Source organism: Camelus ferus, chromosome 13 (assembly GCF_009834535.1).
Source record: "Camelus ferus isolate YT-003-E chromosome 13, BCGSAC_Cfer_1.0, whole genome shotgun sequence".
Classification (NCBI taxonomy): Eukaryota; Metazoa; Chordata; class Mammalia; order Artiodactyla; family Camelidae; genus Camelus; species Camelus ferus.
Window position 1 is genome coordinate 34871011 of NC_045708.1, and position 23684 is coordinate 34894694.

The following is a 23684-nucleotide window of genomic DNA, read 5'->3' on the forward strand; positions in this document are numbered from 1 at the left end:
TACATATAAAAACAGATAAAAAACAAATATCTTCTGTATAGCACAGGGAACTTATATTAAATATTTTGCAGTAACCTTTAATGAAAAAGAATATGAAAACAAATATGTGTGTGTAGATGTATGACTGAAACATTATGCTGTACACCAGAAATCGACACATTGTAACTAATTATACTTCAGTAAAAAAAAATTAGCTAATAAAAAAAACCTCATCTCAGAGGTCACCTTCTCTAGCAAGCCTTGCCTGACGTGAAGTCCTGTTGAGATGACCTGCTTTTTTCACGTGGTACCCAGATCCCTTGTCTGTCATAATGCTGACCACCCTGTTGTGCAATCATTGGTTTACTGAGTCTGGAATGCAAACCAAGGGTTTGCAAAGTTTCTATGGCCATTGAATCCTTTATTCAAATCCTTTTTTTCTATTAATAACAGTTAAAATCTTTTGAAATATATGTGTCCACACAGTGCCCTAAGCAACTCACGTGAATCACTTCAGTTAATCCTCACAACAGCGTCTTACAAATGAGAAAACTGAAGCTTAGAAATGTTAAGAGGCCTGCCCAAAGTAGCAAAGTCACTGAATGTTGAAATGAGATTTAAACCTGGGCCTGAGTCTGAGCTCTTAGCCACAAACTTAAACCACTCCGATTAAAATGGAGAGGAGCCCCGACTTGGGGGTGGAGGACAGGGTCCTCAGACCTCTTGCAATTTTTCTAAAAACCACTGCGGTATTCTGGATCATCAATTCCTTGAGGGGAGGACTGTTTCTTACTTGCCTTTGTATTCCAGTAGACAGGGTCTGGGCTCACAACATGTTTGCTGAATGGATAAATGATTTTCTTCTTTTGAAGACTATAGGCAAGCTCCTCTTTTAAGTATATACTTTACTAGCCTTGTAGTAAAAGCAAGAAATATGAGCCTGGAATGACTTGCTGGGTGGGAGAGTATCAAGGCTCACCGGCCAGAAGGTCAGGCTGTGTCCAGGCTGATAAGACTTCTCTCAGACAGACACCTGGGACCAGCACGAGGCTTGGGAGGTGGGCATTGGTACTTCGGGAGAGAGGGGCAATTTCTTGATGAAAGGTTAAACTAGTTCAGCTCTTGCTGGAAGCGGTGATTAGTCTGGCCCCTTTCATCAGAATTCAGCTCTCTCCACCATGGTAAATAATGGACTAATTAGGCATCTGGCTTGCTTGATTTCCCATGGCTAAGGCCAATTTCTGAAATGCAATACGCTATTTGATGTACCAGCATGAATTCACCCCTGGCTCGAAAGCCTCCCAACAGCAACAACCAAAAATAACTCTCGGAAAAGTTCCACACACATTGAACACAAAACACCCTAAAATGTAACCTGTACTCTGTTATAGGCCAGCTCGCCTGAGTCTCTAACAGGATAGCAGGCTGTGTGCAAATCCCAAGCTGCTTGGACCAGGGGCCGGAAGGGGAGGAGTCTGCCGGAGCGGTGAGAAATGGGTGGGGTAGGTGAATTGGAAAGCTCCCAGAAGAGACGACCTGGAGTGGCTGAGTAAGTGAAAAGAGGTTATTTCCAGAGTGTCAGGCTGCTCACAGAGACCCCTTTTCTAACTCACAGTGGCCTGGATAACTGGGTGATTGTGGGTTAGGAAAAACCTAGAAACCAAGGTAAGTGGAGCAGAACAGGGGTGAGGAAAAGAATTTTATGTAATGTGCGAGTTTGTGATGGAGATCCTACGTGGATGGATTCCAATATTCTGGAAGTTCCATGTCTGTGAGCTTGAGAAAAGATTCCATACGTGGGAGTACTTTGTGACAAGGGAGCAGCAAGGGCAAAAAATGAAGGTGAGAAGACGAGTCAGTGGAAGCGCAGCACAGTGAGAGGCTGGAGGTCTGCGAGTCAGGCGCGCCAGGGATTTCTCTGGGAGGCTCCCTTGCTGTCTTGAGAGGGGTCGATGGGTCAGGTGAGGGAGCCGCCAAGATTTCCCCAGACCTTCCTCCAGGGCCTATCGAGTGTGGGCCTGTGCCGGGTGAGGGAGAGCCATGCTGAAAAAGACGGAGCTTCTGTCCTTGAGAAACTCTGTCTAAAGGAGGCGGGAAAACGACCCCTAAGTCACAGCATTATGTGTGCTTTAAGTGGGGTGGGGGTGGGGGTACCCAGCTCTGGGAGCTGCCTACAGAAATCCAACTCACCTTCAGGAGAACTACATTTTAAACAACGCTTAAAGGGTTCTCGTTGAGCTACCTGTGAGCAGCCGGCCCTGCCCAGGGCAGCAGGGAGGTGAAGGCAGACCCTTTGTACTGGAGGGGTTTGCAATTTAGCTGAGAAAATAGAACCTACAGTCAGAGGAGATGCTTCTGTGGCACCTAGCCATGGAATGGGACACTCTGGAAATGTTGATGGAATGAACCACTTGATGAAAGAAGCAAAGTCTATTAATAGACAAACAGAGAAACACAATGCTCTATGGGCCAAAGGGTTCAAGGAAGTCTTAGAGGAGGTGGGTTCTGAAGAAGGATTTTGAGAGTGACTTAGTATGTCTCTTGACTGGTAATACTTTTCCTTCTCTTTACTCAGAAAATTCCCATCCATTCTTCAGAACTTTGTGCAGATGTTAATTCCAGGTCTTGATGAGTGGATTTCTTCTTCACTACCTGTCTCTCCCCTCTCTCTCCCAGCACACAGTCGTGGCGGGGCTGTGCCCTGCGCTGGGGGTTAGGGATCCAGAAATGACCACGGTGAAGCCCAGGGCCTCGGTGGGATCACAGTCTGCGGTGGGCTACGGGAGCTGGGGCGGGGGGTCGTTGGGAACAGTGAAGTCAGTGCTGTAATGGCCAAATGCATAAAGTATCAATAGCTCCATTTCTAGTATACCAACTACTGAAGGTTATTTACATATACAATCTTATCCTGAGAGAAATCTCATAAGATGGGCATTGTTAATCCCAATTTACAGATAGAGAAAATAAGACACAGAGAATCTGACCTGACTCAAAGGGAACCTTCTAGAAGCTCTGCTGACCCCCATGCCGTTGAAACAACATGTATCTCATAAGGTGGTGAGAGGTATCCAGAGTCTTTCAGAAAGAAAAGATGGTAGAGAAATTGAAGGGAACAAGCAACTCGACAGGAATTATTACTAGGATGTGAGAGCTCCATCTCTCCCCTCTGTTTGCTGCCAGAGTCAAAGCTATAACCTAGAGAGGTAGAAAACCCATGTCTTGACAGAGGTGAGAGAAGTTGCTCTTTAGGAAAAATAATGATTTCTTTTAAAATTCCTTAAAGTTTCATAAACCATCTCAAACCGTTGTAGGAAAACGTGTAAAAGTTTCATGAACTCAAAGCACCCCGTGTTCTCAGTCTTTATTCCCACACTGAACCTTTCCCCTGGTGGCTATTTACTGCCTTTCTGGGCCATGTGGCTAGGAGTGGAAACATAGTCGAGTAGACCTACGTGTGTGATCTGTGGATGCTGGCGTGAGTGCCCTGGACCTACCCCTCACAAACCCTCCAGCAGCAGGGGGCAGTCTGAACATGTCCACACGGCGTTCCCCTCCACGCTCCCCAGGGGCCATAATCCTTCCTCACCTTTATAAAGTGCTTCACCTTCACATACATGGGCTGTCTCTCTCCAGCTTGAAAGGTAGGCAGGTCAGGGGCTGTTCTTCCCTTTAGCAGATGGACACACTGAGGCTCAGGACACTGACACTCATGGAGATTCTGCCACGTGCTGAGCACCTCCCTGGGCATCCACTCCAGCCTCTATTTCCCTGGCACAGCCAGGACTTTTGTGCCCTGTCATCAAGTCCTGCCTGGCAGGGAAGCATACATAACCAAGAGACAACTCCAAGATGCACAGACTGTTGGAGCCAGAAGGGCCCCGTGGAGATCATCCTTCAGCCCCTGCAATGTATAGACGCAGGGAATGAAAGGCCCAGAGAGGGGAAGAGACCTGCCCAAGGGCACCAAGCAAATGAGCTGTTCAACCAATCTGGCGGGGGAGTTATGTTCCCAGCAGGGTCCCTCTTGCTGCCACAAAGACCAGCCCACATAGTTTTAGCTTCTCCCTGCAGGGGACCTCGGAGATAATAAAGTCACAGATGGAACAGAAGTTTGGGAACCCTCAGTCCAGATTCCAGAGTTCCCGAGGCCTCTGCGAGACAGTCTGCAAATGCCCCAGGGATGTGGTTTCTCACAGGCCTCGGGGAGAGGGGTGGGCGGCGGGCGACTGCCTCCTCCTAGGGGATGATAATCTTCCCACCACCAGGACAAAGAGTGATCCCACCCAAAGTGCCATGGCTGTGCCTCCTGTCCTCCTGGTGCATCTCTAAGTGTGTGTCGGGGGTGGCGATGGGTGCCCCCCCCCCGTATCCCCGTTCTTCCCCAGGTGGGTGGGTTTCCCCTTCCACCAGCAGGGCTCTCCCCCGAGGCTGTCACATATGAATACGCAGGTGCCCCGAGGTTTCTAGTGAAAGCTGCCCCCTCACTTCCGGCCTGGTGACCAGTGAAACCTCTGTTCACCCTAAGAACAGACATCATGGGCCATTTCCTCCCATTGTAACTGAATGTGAAGCTGTGCCTGGCTGTGTGTCTGTGTACTCATCCTTTGTGTGATTACGTGTACCTACATCCTTGTCTGTGTGTCGATCTCTTATTTCCCATGTTCATGTTTTTACAGGAAGGTATTTTCTGATTTATGTACGTGAATGTGCGCGCTTTCTGTGCATTTCTATGGTGTCTGTGTGCGTGTTTGGTGGGTAGTGTGAGTGACTATGTGTTCTGCGTGTGTCATCCGACCATGTCGCTGACGGCTTGGTTTGCACGCCCACGTGTTATAATTTATTTATTTATTGGACAGAAAGAGAGCAGCTTATCTTGAAGACTACAGGAGGCAAGCAAGGAAAAACCCCCAGCCCTATGTTGCTCTATTTTAAAAACTACTCCGTGTTGTTATGGCAGCTAATTTTCCTTAAATGATTTAAGGAAACGGATCTGTCTCAAAGAGCTGCAGCCGAGTTGTTATAGCAACACAGGCCTTTCTCCTCTAGGAAAGGGGGGGAATCACCCCGGAAGCATGGAAACCTCTCAGAAAAGCCACCCCGGGGCTCTGAGGGACCGGGGAGCTGAAGGAAATGCAGGAGGGGACCCATTCACCTCCCGTGTCCGTTCCTGGGCGCTCTTCCTGGCAGCAGCCCTGGCCACTCTCAGTTCAGGTCTCACCTTCACCTGGAAGACTATGGTCAGCACCTCACGGGCTCTCTTCTTCCTGCTCAGTCCCCACACTGCAGGCCTTTGCCACCTTCTACAGCATGCATCAGTCATCATAACATTCTCTCTGGTGCCACGTTCCGTGCTGCGCCCTGGGCATGAGGAGGGCGGGTCCTTGCAGAGCACGTCAGGAACGGTGGCCTTCATCCCACAAGTGATGGGGGAGTCATTGGAAGGACATTAAGCAGGGAGAGAGGCCCAGCTGGACTTCAATTCTAGAATGACTCCAGAGTTTCTAGATTGGGGGACTGCATGGGTGGAAATACTAGTCATCCATCTCTCTCTCTTGCTCAAGTGTTTTTGATGGTTCTTTACTGATGATACAGAGTCTCAAGATGAGGGAAGGTGTGTGCTGAAATATTCCTAACAAGCAGCATTTTCTCCACTGACTTGATTTTTTTTTTACAGTTATTATACTTAATTCAATTAAAAATCAACTTAAAAGAAGGCATAAGACTTTGATTTTAATGAGAAGAGAGCTTTGGGCCATAATAAGAAGCCAAATTCCTTAGCCTCGTGTTTACACATGTCCATAAGCTTCCTCATGGCTGCCCCTCAGCCGGGCCTCCCTGTCGTATATCCTGTAACCAAGCCCTGCAGCGGTCTCCCACCTCCCTTCCGGGCTCAGCTTTCCCTGGAACGCCCTCTCCCTTTCCCCTGTCACCTCCCTCATCCTTAAACTATAGCCACCTGATAAAGTAGTTCCCAGTCCTAAAGGTCCAGTCCAAATGCCTTAACAAAACTTCCTTGGACCCACAGACAGACAGACAGACAGACAGACACACACACACACACACACACGATTACTCTCCCCCAGCCCCATGTTTCTAAAGCACGGCATTTTCTCTATTACACTTCATCTTCCTGGTTGCCTTGGATTAAAATTGGTCATGAGGGTGGCCTCACACCCTGCCCCATTAATCTCTGTAACCCTGAGGTTACCTAAGGGTCTTGCACATGGGAACCTGCTGAGACTGTCCTAAACTCTCAGGTTCTGTCCCTGGGAGTTTAGGACAATCCCAGCACTTGCAAGGGAACCCAGGAGAGGGTTTGTGTCCACAGACCAGTCTTAAGTAAAGGAGGACACAGCCATGGTTGCAGCAGAATTCGGGACACTCTGAGGGGGAGATGAGACTGGGGAGGAGTCTGTGGTTCAGCTGCTCCTTCTCATCAGGAGACTCTTATAAAAACCAACTCACAGAGGCTCTGAGTTTGCCTCTTCATCTGCTTGGCATTTGCACGGAGTACCTGCTCAGAGCCAGGTCTCTGCTGAGCTCTGGGACAGAATCAGCCAGACCCTGCCCTGGGGACTATCAATCACAACTGGTAAACAAGGGCCATGCAGTCTAGAGGGACAGTCTGTCCCGGGAGTGGGACATAAAACGTTTTATATCTGAGATCCTGTGCAGTCCTCTGGGTTAACGACTCCTTTGTCAAGATCATCATTTAACGCCCATGTCCCTGAGAGGGGAGAAGGGTTTAGTGAGCACAGGGCTAGGAAAGCAGCCTTTGAAGTAAACACTGTCATTGACACAAGGACAGCAGGCCCTTGCTGCCAGGTGAGGACACAGAAGGGCTCATTCCAGGAGACTCACTCCTGCTCCCCTTCAAAGTCAGCACGTCTAAAGCTTGTCCCCAGGCTTACTGTTCCTCCTGGGTTCCCTTCTCAGGAAGGTACCCCCATCTACTCCACCGGCCAAGCCTAACCATGAGCATCACGCAGGACCCCCTCCCATCAGCCACAGTCAGTAGGTTGCTCACGTCTCCCTCCGTCGCGTCTCCAGACACCTCCTCTCCACCCTCCAGCAGCAGGCTCCAATGTCTCCAGCCTCCAGCTGGCTCCCTCTGAATCCATCTCCTTCCAGGCACCAGAGGGATCTTTCTGAAATGCATACCTGATCCTATTCCTTCCCTGCTTAAAATCCTTCAGTGGCTCCCCATTCCCATGAGAATAAAGTCCAAATTTATCCTAATAAAGCCCTATATTGTAGCCCCCTGCCTCTGCGCCTCTGTGTGCCCCCAGTACCAGCCACACTGGATGACCTGCAGCCTCCCGATAGTGCTCCCTCCCGAGGCAGGTGCACAGAGCTCTCCTCTGCCTGAAAGCCCTCCCAGCCCTGAGAGTTCCTCAGGCATCAGCTCCGGTGTGGCCTCCTGGCTTGAGCTCCTTCTAGGGCCTCCTACAACCCCCATGCCTCCCTCCACAAATGCACTTAGAATAACTGCCTGTCAATTCCTGTCTCTACCAGGCTGCACACTCCTTAGGGGTGGACACCAGCTCTGATTATTCACAGCACCCAGCATGATGCTCCTCCCTGACCAGTTCCGTGAGGAACGACAGCGCTCACAGGTACAGACCCTGCCCATCAGTGAGGGTCTTGCTGACACTCTGCGTGTTGATCCTGCGAGCTGAAGGCCACTGGGATGGATGAAGTGAGGTTGTGAGCATTTAGAAACTGACCCAGAGGCTGTCCTGGCAGTTCAGATAGCTCTGTGGGTAAGTGATTCTGATGATGCAGGCAGCAGTGGAGGTCTGGAGTAGAAACAAATTTAAAGCTATTAGGGCAGATGCCTCAGGGCACTGCAGTGTTTGCAACTGGACCCAATGACTTTTGAAGTCAAAAGTGAATTTGAATGGGATCCAAATAATGTTTGTTGAGAATCTGCTACATACCAGGTGCTGTGTTAGGTGCTTTCACATAGCTTTTAAGTAGAGAGGCCATGTAAGTTGTCATCCAAACAGTGACACTTTTGAGAGTGAAAGGGGGCACTCCAGGACAAGAGGTATAAACCAGAACTGCCCCAGGAAAGCCAAAACTTTTAACCATCTATCTGTAGACCACACTTCATGTACCTTTTTTGTAACCACTGACACGATTTGTAAATCTATATTTCTTAGTATTTACTTGTTTAATGTCTATTTCCCCACTAGATTGCAAGGGTTAGGGCTGGGCTCACTATTACAATTGCAATGTACTGAGATAGGAAGGAAGGGAGCAGGGCACAACCATTAAAAGAATGACACAGCCATTGAGGATACGACATGAACTGGTTAGAACCAACTTGGCCCAAGATGGAGGAAGATTCGCCTTCCGGTACAACTTGAACGTCATTATACGCTCTCTGTACTATATTAACATGGTAAATGACATACCCACAGGCACCAAGACAGTTTCAAGGCCATATAAGGCCAAAAAGTGGGTGGTGGTCCAATTTATAGAAATCCCTACCCCTTCCCCCAAATAGCTGGGAATAATCATCCCATTGTTAGCACATGAATTTATCTAGTCTATAAAAACTCTCCACCCCAGCACCTCGAGGGTACTCCCGTTTTCCTAGACAACCCCATGCTCTGGGGCTGCTCTCCCTTCTGAGATGGCCTGCACTCTGTCTGTGGAGTGTGGATCTCCCTGAATAAATCTACTTTCATTTTACTATGACTTGCTCTTGAGTTCTTTCTCACATAAAGCCAAGGACCCTTACTTGGTGGGGGGTGTCCCAGGGACTCAGCAAACACCTGGGACATGACCATTCTGTCTTGCTCCATTTTCCTGCAATAGCATATAGAAACTCCTTGATAACTAGTTGAGGAAAGAAAGAAGGGAGTAGGATTCTGGGCAAGGAGAGAGGGAGGGGGTGAGAGGGAGAGACTGAGGAAGCTGGGATCCTGGGCCAGGTCAGCTTGGCTCCCAGGTTAGTGCTCCACGTCCTTGCTTGGGGCGTACAAGAGTGGACTTTCAGGAAGAGTGCAGCTCCCACAACTCGCTCAGCATCCAAGTGTGTTCATTAAGACCCAACCAGCTGATGATCCACCTGCTCACGGCACAGAGAGTACCCTAACAGCTCTGAAATTCAGTGTTGCCTGATCTATGTTCTGTGTCAGGGCCGAGTGCCCCGCCGCTCGTGAGCAAATCAGTGGCTTCTGAGTGACGATGGCAAACCTGACGCCCTCCCTCTGGTTCCTCCCCCAGTTCTCTCTAAAGCACCACTTTATTCTGGGGCCCCCTCTGTCACTTCCCCTGCCTCATGTCTTTTCTTTGATCGCACCTCATTGTCCCTTCTGTGAATAACTGTTTTGTATCTATAAACCATATTACAGTTGGCTTAACAGAATTTGCCATGTTCAGTCCAATTCAACTCAACAAACAGTTATTGAATATCTATTATCAGCCAGATCAGAAAAAGTGTAAGGGCTGATCTCTTTAAGAAGGAGGTGGCAGAAGAAGAAGGCGGCGTGATTCTATCAGGGAAACTGCAGTCAACACAGAGGTCTGGGGAGCAGAACCCAGCCGACGACAATTCAGAAGCACCTTCTCTCTGCCAGGAAAGCTGGCCAGAATGGCATCAAGAGTTCAGGGTAATAAAGGGGTGTGGTGAGCACGGCTAAGGCTTTCTTTTGTAGACCAGGAAGGAAGCAGATATACAACTGTGGTTATGTGAGCTCTGACCGCACAAAGACCTAGGCAAGCAAAGATCACAGAGGAGGATCAAGAGTTGAGATAACTACTTCGCACCTAAGACTCACTTTTTCATTAATCCTTGCTCTGAGATAGGCATTATATATTATTCTTTAATTTAGAATATTCTTATTGGCATCTTCAAAGAGAGTGAGTAGAATGAGGTACATGGTCCATCTCTGAAATACCCCAACTCTGGTTGCTGTCTTGGCAATCACTATCTGTACCCTGATGGCAGTCAAGGGGTCAAAAGTCAGTCGTCAAGACAGGAAAAGACTCAGATGTAATCTCTCTAGAGTGTCCGCCAAATAGCCGAGTCTCCTTGAGGCACCATTTTGGACAGGGTCATGTAGCTTAGAGCTGAACACTTAGTAAGGCCAACTTCACGGCTCACACACCCATTCCATCATCAAGCAGCTCTAATGGTTAAAAAGTTTTATTTCTCCCCAGCCTTACCTCTTGCTTTGGCCTCCACCCAGAAGCTGTCCATCCTCTCTGCTAACCTTCAGACAATGATGATGGTCGACTCTTTTCTCTAAGCTATGAAATCCCAGTGTCTTCTCCTACTTCTCACAAAGGCTTGCTCCTCTGAGCAAACTCAGTGTAGAATCTACTGTTTCCCTTTTTTTCTAGAAAAGCAGGCCCTCTTCTCTGGGAAGAGGTTCATCACTGCCACCACACCGTGCAAATCCAACGTGTGGTTCCAGGGAGGCTGTCCTGTTCTTGCATACACTTGCCTCGTGGGCCACAGCTGCCTTGCCCAGAGGTGAGTCACTCTCATCTGGCACTTGGCATGCAGAGGACGGGTGGAGGACACCAGGCTACAGTCTTCAGCTAGATGAGACTCTGGGACTCTTCTAAAAAAAATTCCCTATTTTGATTAAACTAGTTCAAGTTGTATTTCTTCTGCTTGTCACCCAAGAGCCCTGCCAAAGTGAGGCCCTCCTCCAGCCTATGTCCTTCACCCCATGAGGTCTCCACAACGGAAGCCAGTATTTGTGGGGACTGGGGGAAGGCACGTGGCCAGTAGGCCTAGTCCCTCCCTGGCTTTGATCCTGAATCCCTCATTTGCAGCTCCTAGCGGACTCACTCAGGACAACACTGCCCGTTCCCAGACCAGGCCATAAGTCCGGCAGCGCTGAGGGGGTTCGGTTACTCACTGGGTCGTTGTACATCTGGATGATGAGCTGTTTCACCCCGTGCAGGGTAGGGTGGGCCCACGGAGAGGGATCCAGCCAGTGACGATTCAGGTCGAACCCCATCAGAGAGCATCTAGGCAGTACCCAAAGTCAGAGTCAGTGCGGACAGGACAAGCCTTGCTTGTCAAACTGCAGCAAGGAGCAGGAGCAGGTGTCATGCCACTTGCCTAGCACTTAATTTTTTTTGCCAGAGACAGTTCTGAGCATTTTACATGAATTAATTCTGTCACTTTCAACAACCCTATGAGGTCACCACTATTACAATTCCTACTTTACAGAAGAAGAAACCGAGTCACAGAGAGGTTTGAACATATTCTGTGAGCAGTCTCACTTCAGTGTCCATGCCCTGAGACCACAGAGGCATGCGCATCTCCTATGTAGGGCCAGGAAGAAGGCTCAGGCCCAAACCACTGGCATCCCCACTGTCTCTCTCTGTCCCACACCCACAGCCAATCCATTGTCTCTGCCTTCAAAATATATTCAGAACCCACCACTTGACCTCCACTGCTGTCACCTTGGGCTTGGACCAAGGTCCAGAGCACAGTAACAATCTCTCACCTGGTCCTCTTGTTTCCACCCTTACATCCTCCCACCCCACTCTCATCCTACACACCACCCCCGCCCCATTTTCCACACAACAGCCAGGGTGATCCTTTTAAAACATGAGTCAGATCGTGTCCCTTCTCTGCTCAAATGGTTCTCTGTTAGGTGCAGAGTAAAAGCTGAAGCCCTGACCACCAGCTACAAGCACCCACGTGGTCCACCCCCGTTAGCCTCTCTGACCTCAGTCCTACCACCCTCCCTCTTACATCTTCTGTGCCAGATTCTGGCCTCTCTACTCTTCCCCTAACACACTTGGTGCTTCCTGCCCCAGGGCTTTGGTACAGGCTGTCCCCTCTGCCTGGAAGCCTCTTCTCCAGATGCCCAAGTGATTCATTCTCACGTATGGCAAATCTTTGCTCAGACGTTACCTACTCAGTGAAGGCTACCCTGACCACTTTTCCATGATCTGTCTTGAGCACACTAATTATTTCACCAGGGCAGGTGTCACTGTGACCTCTGGTCTCCTCTTCTCTCCCCCTTCCTTCTTTTATCCCTCCCTCCAGGACTCAAAGCCCTTCTTGGACTTGGGAGGATGCACCTTCTCCAGGCCCCTGGGCAGCCCCCATCTGTGGGGCATGTGCACACTGTAGGCACCCCCCAGGCCAGCCCAGGCTGAGGTGCAACTTCCAGGAACCCTGAGCTTGCTCACGACTCCTCTCAAATCCATCCTCCTCTATCCCCAGAATGTTTCCCATACAGATCTGACTATCTTGCTTTCTTGATCAAGATTCATCTATGATTCTCCATCACCTATAGGATAAAATTCTCTCTGCAGACTTTTAATGAGATTCAACACAGATGATGGCCATCTCCCTCTCTCCCCATTCTCTGCCCAAATTGTCCCCCTTTTCCTTCTCTATCTCCCCATCCCACTATTTTATCCATCCCATCTTACCATCTAAACCCCTCTATTTCCCTTAAGTAATACCATTTACCCCCCTCAGCTTATTACATCTACACCCCCACCTATGCCCCTACGCAGAAAAAGAAAGGACTCTACTGGGGACCCACCTCTGCTTCCCAGGGAGTGGTGTGAGAAGTAAATAACAATAATTTCCTTTGACACAACATTGTAAAATGACTATGACTCAATTAAAAAAAGATTTGCCTAGCCCTCAAAAAAAGAAAAAACATTTCCCCCATCACTTAAAATAAGCCTGCGGGGAACCCTGTGGGAGAGTAGCCAATGTCTTGTGGGCACACATGGGGAAAAGCTTCATTGAGGAGAAGCCATTTGAGTTGGGTCTTGTTGAATGAACAGAATTTTTCCAGGTTTTGGGGCAGAAGGAAAAGTGTAAGCAAAGAAAGGAACTATGAAGCCACCCAGGGTATTGGGGGGATGGTTTGATGAATCACAGAGAATATAGTGAGGAGGGGGCGACAGTGAAGCTGTAAAGGGAGCCGGAGGGGAACGTGAAGGGCCTGGAGTGACTGGCAAGGAGAGGAATTGTTTTGTCTTTGCATTGCTAGGCAGACATTAGCTTCTTGTCAGCGGCAGACTGGGAGCAGAAACAGTCTTACATACAGGCGACAACAACCTCACCCTCACAGTCAAGGGAGCATAACCAACAGAACATCCACTGACATTACTTTGCCCCGAGGATTAAGTACTGTACTAATCACGAAATACGTCATGTGTCAACCTTACAAGGGAGGTGCTATTATTCCCATTTTGCAGATGTGGAAATGGAGGCACTGACAGGTTATAAACAACCTGCTTGAGAAAAGAGGTGAGGTCAGGATCAGTCTACAAGCCGTCTGACATTCCCTGCTCACAAAAAAACATAAAGATGTGCTCACAGGCTTATATCCATTTACAATTCAGGACAATGTTATGAGGATTAAATGAGATAATGCATGTAACAAAGTTAACTTAGCACAGGTTCTGGAACATAACAGCAGATCAAAAATGTTATGCTGTTGTTTCATTGTATTTTATCATTGTTTTGTGCCACATGCCATGTGGGTGACATAGACTATTAAGTTTGCAGCCCACAGGGGGCTGGAGTGGGTAGTAGACGGTGGCAGTCAGGGATGACCTCTCGGCTTTCCCCTCAGTCCGGAAATCAGGCAGGTCTGAGTTCATAGCCACATTCCCTTCCCTCCTAATGCAGTAGGCATTTGTCCATTGTCTTTGGGGAATGCCCAGCATCTAACTCTGTGATTAGATGGGTCAGCGCTGGGGAGAGTTCACTCCTCCATCACTATAAGATGATGAGACTGTGGTGGTGCCTTTTCTCTTACCCTAGAAGGCAGCCAGGCCAGATGACCTGGCAGCCAGGGCAGCAGCAGGGAACCCAGACTCAGGTAACAGCTACTTCCGCTCAGGACTTAAACTTGGACTAGGTGATGCCAGGCTGGAAGTTGGATCACATGGCAGGGCCACTGCAGAACAGAGGTAGATTATTCCTGCCAACGGCCAATCTTTTGTCCTCCAGAGCTCTTTTGTTAATTGGTTGTTTTCCAAGTCTGGTCCTCCAGTTTCTGCTTCATTCTGTAAGCCCCTTCCTATAAAGTCCATTTTTTTCCTTAAGTGGCAGAATCAGTCCTGTTTCTGTAACTGAAAGCATCCCTAACCACATGGCTCTGTGGGCTTACTTATAGAAAACTCCAGCAGGCCCCTATATTGGCCACTTCCCCATGGCCAGTCACCAAGCAAAGGAAACCACTAAGCTGGGTTCTATTCCCACAGAGCTCTTCCAGACGCACTGAACATCTACAAATTTAGAAAGGAACATTGTTGTTGAGAGCAGGACTTACTCATAAACAGCCTATCCTCACAGATGGTTAGCTTCCCTACCTCTCCCATGTCCAAAACAGAATGTCCTCAGCAAAGTCTTGGCCGTGTCACCAGCCTATTGCATGACACCTCCAGGACCTGGCACCCATCACCTCCCAAGCAGCTTATCTCATTCTTGGACTTTCTTAACAGAGAGTTTTCCTTCTCTTTAGCTGAACTTTGTCTTCTGGTGACTTCCTCCATCAGTCTCAGCCTTGCCCCGTGGTATCACACAGAACAATGAGGCTAACCAAAGGGAAAACCAAAGGCTTTGGAAGTTAGCTAGGCTTAAGTTTTAGCTGTTCTTCTTAACAGCTATGTGATCTTTTAAACATTTCTTTTTAAAACACCCTTCTGGGCTTCTGTTTTATCATATGTATAACAAGGGTAACAGTCTTGACCTTCTGAGTTGCATACATGAACTGATGTCTGTAAAAATGGCCCAGCAGAATCCTCAGACAAAATGAACATTGAAGAAACGGTAGCCAGTGATGACTGTGGCAGGGGTGATGACTGTGGTATTGTTGGAATTGTCTAAACCTCAATATTGTCTCCTCCAGGAAGGCTTGCTGACTCACTCTCTGCAAATGTGGGATACGTGCTTTCGCATGGCATCCGTTGCTCCCCCATCAGAGTGGCTCCACACAAGATGTAGGAATTGTTGGGTCTGTCTTCCCCCTGGACCGTGAATTCCTCAAGGGCAAGGATGATGTCTTATTTGTGCTTTGTTCCTGTGCCTGACAAAGCCTGGACTACAGTGAATTAAAGACGCAATTGTTGAATGAATACTTCATGATTTTCCAAGCACTTTCCTGTCTCAGATGATACAGTTCTCACAACCATCCAGCCACACAGGTGGATTCCATTTTTCAAGTGAAAGCGTTGAGGGCCAGAGAAGGTAAGCCATTCCTCCAAGGTCACCCATCCAAGAATGCATACGGCCCAACCTGGAATCCAGATGCCCTGGCCCTGGGCTCCATGGTCTTCACACCTGGCCATGCTGCTTCCAGGAAGCCTCTTCAGTTCAAAAAACTGAGACTTGAAACTGTAGGAAAAGTGTCATAGGTGAGAGATCCTGAAAGACCAACTCCATGATCCAGCCTGCAGATGAAAGCAGGGTACGGCTGGTGATTCAAAGGCAACGCAGTCCCCAAGAACCCCAGCACGTTTTAGAAGCTAGAGCATTTGTGGAACTCTTCAATCAGTAGCACCTGTGCTGGGTTCTTTTTGAGCGAATTTTTAAAGGCGGCTTCTAACAGCAACCAGTTGATCAGTAGATGGGTATTTATTGAAGAAAACATCTTAATCAAGGTGCAGGAGCCCTGGCTAGGGGCCGGGGACAGGCCTCGCTTCCCACGTCTGTATCATCTTGGGAAAGGAACCTCCCTCCTCTGGGCTCCGTGCTCTTCTTTGTAAAACGAGGAGGTTATACTTCACTCACAGAGGACCCTTCCAGCTCTCTCATCATATGATTTAAAGCATCAGTAAGTGGGCTTTACCTCCCAAGGTAGGGACTTGGAGGAAGCACACATTTTGAATAAAGTTAAGTTGAAATATAAAAAGAAGGAAAATTCTAGGAAAAGGGTTGATACCATTTTAAAAAGAAAAGAAAGAAGAACTGAATAATCAAAGGTTACCAATATCTTAACATTAATGGCCTGCATTTTCCAGTATTTGAGATTCGCCTCAGACTGAGGCCTTATTTCTAGGAGTTCACAAGTTGCTCAGAGCTGTGAAGAGATGAGAGTTTGCCAAAGTCAAGGCATGAGAGAGCATTCCAGGCAGAGTTCACGGCAGGTGCAAAGTCAGGGAAGTAGAGTGCTCGGAAATGGCAGAGATTTCCAACAGGCTACTAGTGCTTTATGCTTGTGTCCTTAACTGGGCTGTAAGCACCAGGAGGGCAGGGCTGGTGCAGCCTCTTTCTCTTCAGTGGTTCCAGGACCCAAATCATCTGCTTAAGGGGGAATGGCCAAGACAGCTCCAGATGCCAGACTCTTACCCCTGTGGTCGCCAGTTCAGAGTCACTGCGTGTGAAACCCGGGGTCTCTGCTCTGGGCCTCTGTCTCCTTGGTCCTTCTCTATTCTGTTACTTATTTTCAAGATGAAATTTCTGCATGAGCTCAAAATCAGGACCCATGTTCTGACAATGAGTGGGGCCATCTATGGCACCAATGAGATAGAATATTTAACATTAGGACCATTCTAGAAAATCCAAATTTATAGAAGTCAAGTTTATATATAACTGCATAATACATAATTTCTATCTCTAGAGTTGGAAATACTCTTGAGTGTCTTTTCTTTCTTCTTCCAAACTGAGCCCAGTGAGGTCAGGGGCTACATCTGAGTCATCTTGCCCACATCCACTCCAACCAACTTACTACACACCCACGTGCAGAGAAGGCTTGATATACCTACTGAATGAAGGAGTGAATGAACAGATGCACAAATGCATGAACGAACACCCTGAAGGTCTGCACACAAGGTTTAGATAATTACTTGAAGACGTGTTTGGAAAAGTATTTAAGCATTTGTTACATGCTAGACACTTTCACAACAACCAAGTAAGGTGCATATTATTTATCCCCACTTTATAAACAAGCAAATAAAATCCAACAGAGATATGACCCTGAGAAGGTCACTTGACAACTACTAGAATATACAGCTGGGATTCAAACCCAGGTCTTATTGAACCCAGGCCTTGCAGTGACCCTTTGAGGGCCCCCTCGGCCGTCAGCGAGGCTGTGTGATCTCTGAAAGAGATGCTAGGCTGCCCCTTTGTCTGCTCTTCCTGTGCTGGTCTCCTCCTCCTCTGGGGCAGAGCTACCGTGGTCCCAGAGAATATTATTTAAATAGAAAATAAATAGCTCCATCTTGTGAAGGGCATCGTGTCTCATCCCCGTTGCAGTCGTGGCAGCTGGAATGAGAGCAATGATTTTAATTCCCCTCCTTATGACTTCCTTTTCATCTCCTCTAAAGGATAGGGAAAAAGGCAGCTTGGTGGCTCCAGATCAATCTCGTCCTGAGCATGGTGGGGCTGTGTGCTCCTGGAAGTGTGGCACTGACAAGCAGAGATGTAGGGGGCACACATGCAATTGTCCCTCAAACACAGCAGTTTTTCAGCATTACCAATGAGCTGGATTGAATTAAGCATATTTGCACCAAAAGCAAAATAAATATTGCTTTATTTAATGTCATTAAAAGGTTGGGATTCAATTGCCCTTGGCCCGAGGCACCTTCTAGCTCTATTGATTGGACAGAGTCAGCGTGCCAGACAATCTGTCATCAACAGCTCCCGCAAAATGCTAGCTGGTGGGGTGGGCTCGGCTGTGGTGGAGATGGAGGTAGCAGGCAGCGTCCTTTGTCCAAAACACATGCAAGGGATGATTATCACGCATCCACTCCCCATCACCACTACCGAGATATTTAAAGCATTTCCCTCATGTCCCTTCTTAGATTATCACAACGAGGATGTGACCCGAACTGTGGAGACAGAGAGGAGGATGGATCATCACACAGGTTCCAACTCAGAAGGATTTGGGTCTGAGTCTCAGATCTACCAGAGTGGTTTTACGGCCTTGGACAAATTCATGTTTTGTTCAAAGACCTAAAAGCACTGGGAAAGCAGAGACCGAATCGATTTCATCTGACACTGAGTCTTCAGTGTCAGCCCAGTGTCAAGTATACAGCCAACTCGCAGTTAAACTGCATAAACACAAATAAACAGAAAGGTTAAGTAATTGGCTCCTAGCCCAGCAAGGGCAAGGGACAGAGGCAGGACTTGAACCCAGCACGCCCAGCTCTAAGCCCGTGTTCTTAACCATCACTCTGTTCTCTCTCAGCAGCGCTGGGAGTCAGGCCGGTGCCTAAAAGAGGGATTCATGTGAGGTGAAGGGTGGATGCAATACCATTAATTTTTAAATGGGGAAACTGAGTCTCAAACAGGGCCTTGCACGAAAGGTACCTTTATGCAACAACTCCCTCCACTACCCCGCCGAGAAACAGGTGCCCCTTCTGGGTGGGTGAAGTACAGAACGATGCCACTTGCTCTGGTCAGACGTGGGGCTGGGAGCAGAGCCGCAGCCCACCTTGGCCCTGCTGACCAGAGCCTTTGTGCAGTGCACAAACTGCACGTCCGCGGGAGGTGGCCCTGGATGTGCCCAAGGCTCACAGTAGAGCCAGGATGAGCACTCGGGGTTCCTGCTGCCAAAGGTCAGCGAGGCCTTGACCCTGTAATGGTGGTCTTTCTGGCAAGGTAGGAGGACTGGGGAAGGGGGTGCTTCCTGGAACACAGCCCATGTCTAGCCCTAAAGTCCCTGGGGCCCTTTCTCTCAGTACTCATTCCGGGTGGACAAGGAGAAGCTTCGCTGGGGTGCCCTCTCCCTTCCTGCAGGCAGCACGTGCTCCAGGGAGTCCACTCCTCCTTCCTGTCTCCTGCTTGGCAGCAACAGTCACCAGGCCTGGGGGGGATTTCCACCCTGTGACTTAAAATACTCGTGAGAGCCAGTCACCAACTGGGAGGACCCAAGATTTCATAAAATCCAATCTGCACAATTTCAAAGATGGGGAAACTGAGGCCAAGGTCACACAGGTACGTGAGGGTAGAGTTGGAAGTCCATTCCACGACCGATGGGTTATTTTTCTCTCTATGAGGACACTAACAAAGAGTGAAAAGAACCATTTAAAAGGCTCAAGGTGGGGTATTTTCTAAAGGAGTGCCCTGGCCCTTGGGGCTACGAATAGGCTAGTTCCATTTCTTAAGTGAAAAGGGGCAGAGGAAGCACTAGGGGAAGAAAACCCCTTTAGGTCTTCACACATCTGGGAGCTGACGGGACCCCTGCCCACCTGGTCTGAGCCTGAGAAGCAGCTTAGATTAAGTGTGGACTCCGGAGCCACACTGCCTGGATCAGATCCTGGCGTGGCCACGTATTAGCTGGACGCTTAACCTCTCTGAGTCTCAGCCCTGATCTGCAAAAGGTGGGTTCTGCTTACCTCAGGGGATTGTTTTAAGGATTAAATGAGATCAGCTGTGTACATACTGGGGACACCGCCTAGTTTAAGTGCTACACACGTTAGCTGGTCTTCTGGTCTGACCTTGGTGTGGCTCTCAGGGTCCTCCACAGTCTGATTCCCACTTACTCATTCCTTCAGCTTCTTGCACCGTGCCCTCCAACCTATACACCACGCATGGCTCACACCTTATACCCCCCGTGAGCTAATGACAAAAAGGCGCCCTTTTGCTGGCTGGTGTAGTTCCTTCAAGTGGCAAGGCTTGTCAGCCCCCACCTGCCCTCCACTGCCTTTGTGCTGTGCGCGAGCCTTCACCGTGGGCCGCAGCCCTGACCACATGCACTGGCCACGCCAGACCACCCGGCATCCCCAAGGCTCCCTGCTCACTCAGGGCTCACACAGCAGGGCTCGGAGGCTGAGCCCTTGGGCTCCGAGTCAGTTCTCTGGTTTTGACTCTTGACCCCCCTAGTAGGGGGCCTTGGGCAAATAAGTTAACGGCTCTATGTGCTTCAATGTCCTTGTCTGTAAGATGAGGATAACACAAGAACCCACCTCGTAGTTTCACAGGGTGACTGGGAGAAACTCCCCAGTGCTTTCCATCCCAGTGGGGACTTTTAGTCCCCCAGGAATAAGGAGAACGACCTCTGTTTCCACCTTCTCGCTTCCTCTTCCGGAGCGAGGGGATGGAACTTGTGTGACTGGTCAGCCTGAGGGAAGGAGCAGAGCCTGTCGGGCCTGGTCCCCCTGCACAGCTCCTCAGACCTGCGACTCTGCAGGGACGGTCTGTTCTGGCCTCCTCTCTGCCTTCTGGGAGGCAGCTCACTTCCTGCTCGGCTTGTGGCTGGTGGGGAAGCTGAATTTTGGGAGGAAGTAAAAGGAGGCCAATTTTAGCCACAGGTATAAGCCATGCCTTCCAAATCCTGCTTGTATTGATACTAACACGAATATTTCGACCTCTATCTGTCTGATCCCTGTGTCTCCTCCTGTGTTGGCAGAAGTGGGATGAGAGTGAGAACAGGAGCAGGGTGAGTTATCGCCCTGACATCTCAGGTGGAAATTATACATTCAAAACTCCTAGGACGGGGTCTGGCAGCTTGTGTAATTCCTAGAATGTTTGTATTGTGATAGTCATGGCTGTCATTGAGCATCACTATTCCTTTGGTTTAGAATGCGTTGCTGGTCTCTTCACCCGGCTACCTCCCACCCTCATCAAGACCCCGCTCACACAGCCCCTCCTCCTGGAGGCGAGCACAGGGCCGAGCCCACCCCAGATCATCAGCGCCCCATACAAAGTATTTGCTGGGTGAGCATTTGAGGGAAGGGGAGGAAGGAGAAGGGAGAGAAAACAAGAACAAAGGGAAGAAATAAGTCAGTTGAAAGGCTTCTTAAGCAGAGGCAGAGCGCCAGCAAAGGCCAGGGAAGGCAAGGGGACAGGCTGGAGGGTGGCGGGGCAGCACGGGCCAAGGGGGGCGGTGGGAGATGAAGCAGAGAAGGAGGTTCCTGGACACTGTGCTTGCTGTGAAGACCAGACCAAGGAGTCTAGGCTCCCTCTGATGGTCAGCAGGGAGTCACAGAAGGATGGGAAGTAGGGAACTGACATGATTCCAGCACTGGTTTAGGAACTAAGACCAAGAGTGAGGAAGTTCTTGATTCTGTCACATTGTGTTGTTCCTTGGGCCTCCCCAGCCACTAACTCTGGGCTCCTGTCTCCTCAGAGGCCCATCTTCACTGCAGAATCAGTTATTAAAATCAACTTGCTATCAACTCTAACTTTGGAATGCTATTCAGCTGCTTGCCGGGACAGAGATGGGGAGCTGCCTCCACAGACATCTAGCCATCTGGCTTTTTCTGCAAAACCTGGCTGGGAAGCTCATTTGAATAATTGGTTTTGGCGGTGTGCACTTGTGGGTTAGACACCTGATTACACTGCCAGCCCCAGTGTCCTTTCAGACTCTGTAGAATCATCACTCAGGTTACATAAAGCAGGAGAGAGTCTCTGGGAGGTAAGGCTTTGCCTGGCCCCTGCTGCCACTTGTGCTTCGTCTTGACTAACTACGTGGCTCACTCACTGTGTGACCTTGATCAAGTTACTTACCCTCTCTGTGGCTTGGTTGCCTCTTTGTTCAAAGAGGGAGCGTGATTTCTGCCCTGTCTATGCCTCCTTGTAAGGCTCTCAGAGAAGGCGGGGTGGGAGGGTGGTGGGGGTTGTGACTTAGCTGGAATGCAAGTGGAAGGACTTCGGCTGAGGAGAGCACACTGTCGGGTAGTGATGTGCGTGTAGGCTGCACCAGACGCACGTCCCCAGAGTTAGGCTTGTGATGCTCCCTTCCTTCTCCTATGCCACTTGCTAGCTCCATGAACTTAAGGGAGTTACCTACCTGTGCCTCAGTTTCCTCATCTGTAAAATGAGAATAATGATAGAGGTGTTCTAAGAATTAAATAAAACAATACATGTAAAATGCCTAGAATAGGGCCAGGCCCAGGAATTTAGCTACCTACTTATCACCATCCTCATCACCATCCTCATCACCATCACCACCGTCATCCTCACCACCGTCACTGTCATCATCATAACTGTTCCATCCTCGACACCATGTCTCAAATACAGACCATGACAAACATATGGAGCATGTTCAGGGGACAGCAGGAAGGATGGGGAGGGAAATGGATTTTAGATTACACATGGGACATTCAGCCTGGAGAATAGGAGCAGTCAGTGGAGTGAGTGGGGAGTGAGGAGACGGGATACACAATCCTCAGACTACTGAAGGGCTACCGTGTAAAAGATGGACTGAACCTAACCAACCTTTTCTGGGGAAAAGCAGAAGTGATGGGCTGGCAAGGGAACTATATTCAATATTTTGTAGTAACCTATAGTGAAAAAGAATATGGAAAGGAATATATGTATGTATGTGTATGACTGAAACATTATGCTGTACACCAGAAATCAACACACTGTAAACTGACTATACTTCAAGAAAGAAAGAAAAAAGGAAGTGATGGTTTAGCTTGAATACAAACACCCTGTAACAGTCAGAGCTGGCATCAGCGATGCATTGCTCTGGGAGGGAGGGAACCACCCAGGCCTGGAGGCAGCCCAGCAGAGGGGCACGGCAGTCACTCAGGGATTCTGCTGAGGGGACCCCTGCCTTGGGTGGGGCACTGGGCTAGATGTCTCTGAGCTACCATCCCACTCCCAGGCTGGTGAGGCGACAGCAGAGGCAGCAAGGGGGACGGGTGGCCAGGGTGGAGAATGAGGCACAGTGAGGAGGGGCTAGCAGCTCTCTCATGAGGCCATACTTGCAGTGGATCTTTGTGTTCCATTTCTAGCTTGATGAAAAATGCACAGCTTTTATGCTGTTAGAGAATAGAATATCGACATGTATTTTACATTTTACATAGCTAATTTTATGTCCTGTTCTATTTTGGACAGCTTAAGATTTTTTCCCCCTTTGGATGTTGAGGTGGGCAAGGTTGGTCAGTTATAAAGTCTGTGCATGTGTGTGCGCGCGTCTGTGTGTGTGTGTGTGTGATTTGGAAATACTTCCCCTGGTGTCTCACCGTCTGCCATACTTAATGATGTTTGCTGTGCAAATCTTCCCTTATCTCCCTCTTACGTCTGGTGAACTCCTATATATCCTCCATCCTTCGAAAACCCTCCCTCATCACCCCCAGTCAGAAGGAAGCACTCCTTGCCTCCAGGATACAGTGGAGAAGGGGGTTAAATCTGTAGCAGGCTAGGGTTGGCCAGCCTGGATTCATAAACCTGATCTGACCCTTCCTGCTGGGTGACCTGGGGCAGGTTCCTTGGTGTCTCTGGGCCTCAATTCACTTAGAGGCCGTCATATTACCTCCATCTGAGGGCTGCTGTGAAATGATATATATAGTGTGTGGTCAGTAGGCCCTTAGACATTAGCTCTGATTGTGTCCAGGCCTCCACAGTACCACACAAACACACCCACGACCAACACTGGGCTTCTTATTGCCAAGGACTGCCTCTGACTTCCATCTGCTTCCCTGAGGTGCAGCACAGGGCCTGACACTTAGCAGGCCCTCGACAAACCTTAGTTAAATTGAATTTACTGCACTGGAGCATCCTCTGCTACACGAGGCTCGTGCGGGCCAAGAGACACAACGCGCTGCGAGCCTGCAGACCCCAGTAGCGCATCCGTTCCCACCGCAGGGTCTGTAGCGCCTGCCGTGCTATCAAGCTGGACCATTTCTGCACCACCCATGGAGGTCTGTTCCTCTCCCCCACCTCCGCACTTCCAAGAAGCACCGAGGCTTTCTGAAGATGAGAAATTTCACAGCATCCTGGTATCTTTTGGGTAACTGTGTATTTTATGATGACTAATAGGCAATTACTATGGTAATATTGCAATTCAGCATGTGTG

The 23684-nt window shown here is 49.1% G+C and overlaps 1 protein-coding gene across 1 annotated transcript in view; it reads right to left on the bottom strand.

The window, feature by feature from the left end:
* AGBL4 (ATP/GTP binding protein like 4) overlaps positions 1-23684 on the bottom strand; it is a 1086468-nt gene that overhangs the window by 78096 nt on the left and 984688 nt on the right. The window contains exon 9 of the mRNA XM_032494231.1: positions 10863-10974. Coding sequence (XP_032350122.1) covers positions 10863-10974 — 112 coding nt within the window. The remainder of the gene's footprint in view (positions 1-10862; positions 10975-23684) is intronic.